This window comes from Malania oleifera, chromosome 11 (genome assembly GCF_029873635.1).
Source record: "Malania oleifera isolate guangnan ecotype guangnan chromosome 11, ASM2987363v1, whole genome shotgun sequence".
NCBI lineage: Eukaryota > Viridiplantae > Streptophyta > Magnoliopsida > Santalales > Ximeniaceae > Malania > Malania oleifera.
In genome coordinates this window covers 86,360,219-86,369,158 of record NC_080427.1, presented here as the reverse complement: position 1 = coordinate 86,369,158, position 8,940 = coordinate 86,360,219, and the positions used below count along the sequence as shown (strand labels likewise).

The 8,940-nt window shown below is 34.1% G+C and overlaps 1 protein-coding gene across 1 annotated transcript; it reads right to left on the bottom strand.

Moving 5' to 3' along the window:
- Window positions 1-897: 897 nt before the first annotated feature.
- LOC131168154 (glucomannan 4-beta-mannosyltransferase 9) lies at window positions 898-6,134 on the bottom strand. The gene is made up of 9 exons (XM_058127405.1): window positions 5,185-6,134; window positions 4,987-5,085; window positions 4,519-4,771; window positions 3,251-3,361; window positions 3,024-3,160; window positions 2,618-2,731; window positions 2,116-2,315; window positions 1,736-1,933; window positions 898-1,552 (listed from the first exon to the last, which is right to left on the bottom strand). Exons 1-9 carry the CDS (start codon window positions 5,512-5,514, stop codon window positions 1,390-1,392), a joined length of 1,605 nt encoding a protein of 534 aa, XP_057983388.1. The 5' UTR covers window positions 5,515-6,134; the 3' UTR covers window positions 898-1,389.
- Between the last annotated feature and the right edge of the window lie 2,806 nt (window positions 6,135-8,940).

Here is an 8,940-nt window from a genome sequence, read left to right as displayed (position 1 = left end):
AAATCTCTGGTTTAACGAAACTGTAATGGGTTCCTTTGGTGATCATGACATGGCACCGAGTATGCTCTGTGCTTGCCTCTAAGGAGGATTCTGCACATCAGAAAGGTTGTACGGCCCCCGAAGACCTCCTTTGGTAAAACATTGGTTGAAGGACCTGAGTTCTTCATTTGAGTGGCCATGGGAAGGCCTGTGTTGGAGATGTAGTCTTAGATTGGTACTCATTTTTGTGTGTCTGTTTTCTTATGTATTTCTCTTTTTGTGTTTTGATGCATTTTTCTTTTTATTTTTATTTTTATTTTGGTCCAATTTTATCCTAAAATGGAGAGACTCGGTTTTTTAAAAAACATAAAATTGATTCTTGAAAATGGAAGGTCTCGAACTCAAGCTAAAATAAAGATGACTCAATAATAAAAGGAACTCAATTTTTAAGGGTTCAATAAAAACAAAATAAAATAAAATGCTTAACTGAAAGAAACTCAATTTTAAAATTTGAAAGACCCCAATTTAAAAATTTAAAAGACCTAATTTAAAAACGAAAGACTTGAAAAAAAATAACTGGGACTCATTTGAAATGACCAGAACTCATTTTAAAAATATATGGACTCATTTTTGAAAATAAAACGGGATTGAAATGATCATAACTCGTTTTTGAAATAAGAGGACTCATTTTTGAAAATGAAACGAAACTCAGTTTCGATCCTCCCATTCCCGAGAATAAAGTCAACTTCAATTATGGATCTTTCCAAAACGGCTGGTTAAAATTGGGGTGTTTACAGGTGTTTGGCGTCCAAATTTAATAGACTATATAGAAGAAAATAAATCCATTAATATTTGAATATAGTTGAGAGTGGGCGTGAGAGAGAGAGAGAGAGAGAGAGAGAGAGAGAGAGAGAGAGATGACAACGAAACCCTGTAACATCTCTCCATTTTCATCAGTTTATTTCTCTCAAACCAACGCAACCGCAATCGAAAAAAGAAAGTAAAGAAGATGGGGAAGAAAATTACAAGTACTTGCAAACTAAAAACAATCCACTCTGAAATGTTCACCTATCTACTTGGGGTTAAAACCCAAATGTAGCCCTCACTTGGTCCACTTATATCTTCTCTGTATGCTTTCCCCATAACACAATCGCTTATACTTGATCAACTTTCTTGAGTATTCACAGCAAAACTAACTCTTTCAAGCCAATGCCGACTTGATTTTTATGCTCAGCCTCAAAGAATAACCATATTTTACAAGCTAAAATGAAGAAAAAAAAATGCAAGGAAATGCTACTCAATATGCAGCATTTGTATTTGTTGCCGATCAATGAGGAGAGAGGACCAGTGAATGCCTACAGCAACAGCTATTGAAAATAGCTCCATCAACTTAATTCCCAGCATTTTTGACTAAGAGTTTGGGACAAAGGTGCCCATGTAACCAAATCCGGCGATGAAGAAGGCAATGGCTTGAACGTAAAGGTATAGAAAGTAGTGGTTCTTTCCGAAAAAAACATCGTAACAGCCACAGAAGAAAAGGTAAGCTCCAGCCCCGAGCTCTAACAAATGGAGCCTGCAGACATTAATAATTTAGGCATGAACCAGGTGTTTCATTCTAGCATGTACCAAAGTGTTGTTTAAATAACCAGGTCAAAAGTATTTGTCCATTAAAAAATAAGAACAGGCTATGGTGAAAAACAAGAAAACAAGTTATGGCAATTTCTATTATATATACATACAGACTACACAGACATACCTTTCTCCAATCCTGAATCGAGGTTTCTTAGGCGCTTTGAGGGCTGCTGCTTTGGCCTTCAGAGCATCACCTAGCTTCTCGGTCACAATCCATTCGTTCACCCGACCAGCCTCCAACAGACCAATAAAAGTAGCCTTGGTTCGATGCAGAGACATAACGTTCTCAAAAAGGATCCAGAAAACCATCAAGTGTAGTGACCTGCCAGATTACGAAACAAACAGGAATCACAATAGAATTCTGAGAGTAGATCAATGATATTGTTGATGCATGCCAATGGCAGTGCCGTCTAAAACAATTCTTATCCTGTGTAGTAATGAGAATAGTTTGACTCATACTTCATCGAGTAAAAAGAACTGGGAAGAAAATAAAAAGAAGCAGACCTTGGAGTTCCAACTGCATTGAGGAGGGTAATGATGGAAGGGATATAGACAGATCCCCACTTTGGGACCTCAACTTCTGGTACCAAAACAGTGGCTGGCAATACCACGCAGTAAAACACAAATGTGACAATGTGGGCTATGATTTTCCTAACAAGGAAGAAGCTGTAAATCACATGGACTTTCTTCCACAATGACACTCTCTGCACATACATTTTAAGCATATACTATTATTAGCATAACTAATAGGAGAAAAAATAGTTTATTTTGTGACTGACTCCAATTTTCATTTATGTAAATTACACCACAAGTACTCAGCTCCTTGAAATTTTTCATATAATCATTTTGCTCCTTGGAAGTTTTAATTATAAAGTTTAAATTTTATCTTTGATGAGATATATATGTGAGCAGGCATTAGAATTACCTTAAATATAAAGTTTCGAGGATTAAACTGTTTCAATTAAAATTTAAAGAAGTAGAGCGCAATTTGCTGAAAAATATTTACCTTGTTTCTTATGATCTCCATTACCATTTTCCTGAAAAGGTTAGCAGGACCGCAAGACCACCGATGTTGCTGGTAGCGATAAGCCTTGAACGTGCTTGGCAATTCATTTTTCACCTGTGTTCAAAAGAATATAAGGCAAAACTTTACCAAAAGCCCATCCATTTGCAGAGGCAGTTTTCCATGATTTAATTAAGTAGAAGATACATTAAAATAGTTGACTTAGAGTGCTGCGTGAACAAATTACACTTCATTCATCTTAGATTCATATAGTCAATGAAATTCAAATCCCGTTTCAACAATGGCCTAAAATGTTTAGAGAGAAATTGGGTATACTTTTAAATTTAAAGGAGTGAAGTGTAACTTAATAAAATTCAACTTACAAGTACAGCATATTAATTTGGCATACCATGAGAGAACCAAGGTACAAAAATTTCCAGCCCTTGAGACTGGCTCGGACGGCCAGGTCCATATCCTCCACCGTAGTCCGGTCCTTCCATCCTCCAGCCTCATTAAGTGCTGCAATTCTCCATACGCCCGCCGTCCCTGCAACCATCATTTTCTTTATTCTTCTTTTGGTGTATGGTAAATAAAAAACCAGTCCATATTTGCCCGAAGGCAAAGGGCGAGGCTTACCGTTGAAGCCGAAAAAGGCGTAGGTGGAGGAGCCCACCTCTTGTTCCACGGTGAAATGGTAATCCAAGGACATCTCCTGCATTCTTGTCATCAAGCACTCGTCCGAGTTCACTGCCAAAGTATCTAAACATCGTTATACATTGTTGACTCACGATCTAACAATTTAATTTTTTATATAAAGTAATAATCTAATATGATATCAAAATAGATGATCAGGAAGTCTAGAATTCTAATCTTATTATCCATAATTTAAAAAAGAATACTGCATTTCTTATTTAAAGTGTTAAAATTTGATATACGTGACTCACAACTTAACACAAATGCTAAGGTGAGTACTTGTAATTTTCTTTAAAATTGGTTGTTGGGGATTTAAGGTCGATCACAGTGATGCCGATCATATAAAAAAAAAACAATATTAATGTCTCTGTTGACATAGATTGGAAAATGAATTTTACGTTTTGTTTTCGTTTGTGTCGGTTAGGAGAGACCACAGCAGAGCAGTGCAGTACCACACAGGGCCAATGAGGTCCACCACTAACACTGCACATGCAGCTGCCGGGCGACGAAAAAGAAATGATGGCATGGCATTTAGAGACCGATATGCCCCTCCCCCCTTTAAACGCCCCAAATTTTTGTACCGGGGTGCCTCCGCGAGCGAAGTCCAGAAATGCCTGGGGTAGTTTCGTCATTTAGTCCTTTTGGGTACTCGCACGCACGCACTCTCTACTTCTTAATCTTTATATTATTGTAAAGTAGCAGAGTCTTACCTGGAAATAGTTATAGCACTGGCCGAACTAATAATTTATTTTAATTTAAAATGTGGAGGATGCGTGTCAAAATAAGGGTGGCTGGAAATCAACGCAGAGTGATGAAGATCGGGACCCACCTGCCAGGCTGCCACAGCTTATGTCCACTCAAAACTACGTGCTGAAGATGGTGTAAAAAAGTGGCACCGACACTCCCGGGAGGGATGATTAACACAATTTATATATATTAATTTTACTAATATAATAGATAAAATTTTACAACCTCCCATGTATAAAATCAAAAAATTGTTTTTCAAATCCTATTTTTTTTTTTTTAAAAATAAGAGTTTACTTTTATAAAAATATTTTAAATGGAAAGAGCCCAGATGGCACCACCTAGCCATCAATTTATTAACATTGACGAATTTTTTGGAATTAATTTTTTATTAATTATGAATTCATATTTTAAATTTAGGAATAAATAAATATATTAATTAATGTGAAGCTAAGCGGAATTATTACCGAATTTCCAGCGTGCCTGAACGAGGGCGAGACGAGGATTGTGGAGGAGAAAAGGGATGGTCCGCCAGAGGAAATCGGGTTCGGGTTGGAAATCGGCGTCGAAGATGGCGACGAAGTCGCACTGCTTCACGTAGCTGTGCTTCAACCCTTCCTTCAGAGCCCCTGCTTTGTAGCCGCTCCGGCTGCCTCTTATCTCGTATTTAATGTTGATCCCTTTGCTCGCCCACCTCTGGCACTCCAACTCCACCAAATCCTTTCACGCATTCAACCATTCGTTTCAATCTCAGATGAATCATAAATAATGTTAATTGTGCTTCAGAATCAATCAAGTAATGGAGAAAGAAAAATATATTTTGAAGATATATACCGGTTTTGTTTCATCTGGGTATGCATTCAAGTAATGAAGAAAGAAAAATATATTTTGAAGATACTAGTTTTGTTTGATCTGGGTATGCATGGAGCAGGTACCTTCACAGTTGAGTCTGTAGAATCGTCGAGAATTTGGATTATGATACGATCAGACGGCCATGAAAGGCCGCATGCAGCTCCTATGGAGAGCTGATAAACCTGAAAGTAAAGAAAAATCAGAACTAATATTCACAACAGAGAGAGAGAGAGAGAGAGAGAGAGAGAGAGAGAGAGAGAGATGAAATTGAAGTAAAGAACCTCTCTTTCGTTGTACATTGGGATTTGGACAAGGACCATGGGATAGGACGAATTGCCGAGCTCTGCGTCGTCTTTTATGGGCTCCCATTTGTAACGTTTTTCTGGTTTTCTGCCGAAGAACTTGACCAGAATGATGACAATACTCATGTAAACCCTCTCGACGAAGAGCATTAGAGACATGATCAGGCACAGGACAACTGCGATTCTCAGGAGAGGGACTATCAACGGGGCTTTGATCTGACCCCAAATCAATCCCATTTGCATCGCAATGTCATCTCTTGTCCCTTGAAACGCATCCGGTAGAAGAGCCGTCGTCGAAAGCCGATCCATTTACGCCCTTTTTACTTTGAAAACAGAGCAGAACACAAAAAAAGACAGAGCGGAACAGGGAAAATAGAGCGCTCACAAAATTGTGGAAACCGCAATCTCTGAAAGAAATCCACTAGATCTGCATGAATATGAAGGCGCTGTTTTGCCAAACGAGCAGGAATATTTCCCCTTCTCCCTGCGATTTTGCTTCTGGGTCACGCAAAACAGAGGCGTTAGAGCAGGAATGTCAGTCACTGACTCGAACCCCACAACATTGCAGAGACCCACGAACAACACAAACAGAACATCCCTAGTTCAGATCTTGAACTAATCATTCTCCCAACAAAACAAGCCATTTCAGAAAACCACTCCAGCCCAGGAATGGTCTGGTTGATTCACCCAAAAAAAAAAAAAAAAACCTGTGTTAGTTTTCTCCTACAAAAACCAAAGCCTTTTCTGCTTCTGCTTCTGTAACCAGATAGGAAAGCAGAAGCAGAACAATGCAGATAAATGCAGTAGAACCAGGGGGGAAATTGAGCCAAAAATGGAGATGGAGAAAGAGAAACATAAATAATCTTAAATAAAGCTCTCTTTCTAAGTTAATTTTAAAATAGGCTGTCAACTGTAACAGCTACAAGTGTAGGGCTGTCAATGCGGGGCACGTACTAATTTAGGAGTGAAAAAAAGGTAATTGAGCAATACGCCGGCGACGAGAATCTCGGCATTACTATCAAATACCGGCAAATTTTCTGGCAATATGTCGAAATCGATGGTTGATTTCTATCACTGAAAACAATTTTGGTAAAACTTTCTTTTTTTACCTTTTTTTTTTTCTGTATTATTTTAACTCACTAAAACAGTGGCCAGAACATCCTTTTCCTGAAATAAAAATTATGAGTAATAATATAATATTTATACAAATTATATATAGTACATTTAATTTTAAAAATGTTACACACATGTATATATATGATATAAATGTATTTGCATTAGACCAATTTAAATGCAAAACTAACCTAGAAAAATAAAATATAAATATAGAGCATACTAATATTGAATAAGGATTTAAAATATAAAATTTTAGTAAAATTTAAATATTTTATTTTCTAACATGTGAGAAGTGTATAGAACATTTTAAAAATAATTCAAAATCTATTGAATAGATATTTCGATATTTTTGAGTAAAATAATAAAATTAATTTTATAATTTTAATAGATGTAAATATATACCAAAGATAAAGAAAGTGGGAACTAATAATTTAAATCAATTTTGTAACATAAATTATTGAGAAAGAAAGTGATAAAAAACGTTTAGCTAGGTTCCATTTAAAAAAAATATTTTAGAAAAATTCATTCATATTGAAATTTTAAATTTTGTCTAATGAAAGAGAGAAATGAGTTTAAAAGGTAATAAAAAACTTAATGGAGCTATATGCAAAAGGGTGAGAGAGAATAGTTCTAAAATTATTTTTATTATTTTTTTAAAATATAACAGAACTTGCATTATGTAAAGACCCAAACCCAAGTGGTTCCTAAATATAAATTTTTCAATTGAAACAAACAAATCGAAATTATTTTTATTACTAGAGCACTGATTAGTTTTATTACAAATATAAATTTCAACTATTAAAATTAACGTTCTTAAAGTTCTAAAATTTACAAGCATATTCTAAAATTGTATTATACTAAATTTTTATTTTACTCTACTCTTTATATTCCCGCTCATGCATTTGCTACGCCAAGTTTCTGATACACTCTTTAGAATTATCTGAAATCTAAAATAATAGTTGGAGTGAGACGACGTTCTGTAAGAAAATAAGATTATTATTAGTGTGTGACCAAAATGAGCTTTCATAATATTATAATTTCATAAAATAATATTTAATATTATAATTTCAAAACCACTTTTAAAATAAATGTAAATTTAAAAATTTTTGTATAAAACATTTATTATCATCTATAGTAAAATTTTATAATCATATATTATAACTATTAAACTGAACTTTTTAACTTTAAAACTATAACTATAATACTCAATTATGTGTATATATTTCCTTATGCGTTTCCTTCAAATCATCATTTAACCACAAAGATGCCTCTATTCACATAAACATATATTTTTTCTTCAAATCATCAATAACTCTGTTGACGTAATTAAATATATATATATATATATATATATATATATACATATATTGTAAAAAAAATATCTCTTAGGTTTATTAATCGTAAGTCATGTTTACCCTAATGATTGAGTTGTGCGATTTGAAAACTAGACTTAGCTAACTATCCGGTCGGCCAAACTAAATCAACATAAATCATTTTTAAGTGAGATTTTCCCTATTAAGTATTAACCTGGAATCAGATGTGCACTCAAGAGAAATTCACTACCAAATATAACCACTCTGTAAACAGTGTGGGTACATTCTGATTTATTAAAATTTTAGGCTACGGTATCGAACATTCGTAATTTTTTGTATCCTTTGAGCCATAAGGGATTTTGAAAACATCTTATTATATAATTTATGCAATTAAAATAATATCATAAAATCTCATTTTTATTCATATTTTCGTGAAATATGCAACGTAAAAATAAATCCATGTCATATTTACTCATATTTTCGTGAAATATGTAACGTAAAAATAAAGTCATGCTATACGATTTTCGTATTAAAAATATTTTCTTGAATATAAATTAATGCTGTAAAATGCTTGCGAGGTTTAGAACATTTCTTGATTAAAAAATAAACTCAAGTATATACAAGATAAAACTGGTATAATTAAATATGCGTAAAAATAAACTCGAAATTTTTTTATGAAAAATAACTAATATAATCAAATTTACTTACCCTTACTTAACCTTGTGAGACGGTCACAACAAATATCTCTAAAAATGATATCGGAAAGAGTGGGTGAGTGAGAATTTTAAGTATAACAAAAATTCTCCCTCCACCACTAATTCTTTCACTCACTAATCATTCTCTTTCTTTGGAAATTTTTTTGTGAAAAATGAATGTTGAGAGCTTCCTATTTATAGGAAAATTTTGAAAAAGAAAATTAAATTTATAAAAGTGAGGGGAGAGAGGTGAAATTATCATTTTTTAAAATAAATTAATGGACATTGGATGAGCTTGGGATGAGAGGTATGTGATGGGGATACATATAGGGAAAATGGGAGTACTTGCCGACACTCCAATTTAATTAATTTATATAATTAATTAATTATTTTTTTAAAATTATTATTATTATTATTATTATTATTATTATTATTATTATTATTGAGTTATGTTTTAGTATTTATTATGAAAAAAGAATTAAGTTTGAATTTCGAAAACTCATCTAGGCCCCACATAACTTTGAGATTCAAGTGGGCCCCACGTAACTCCAATAGTCCTCACATGGTCTTATGGGTCTTACACAACTTCGAGACTCATGTGGACCTCACAT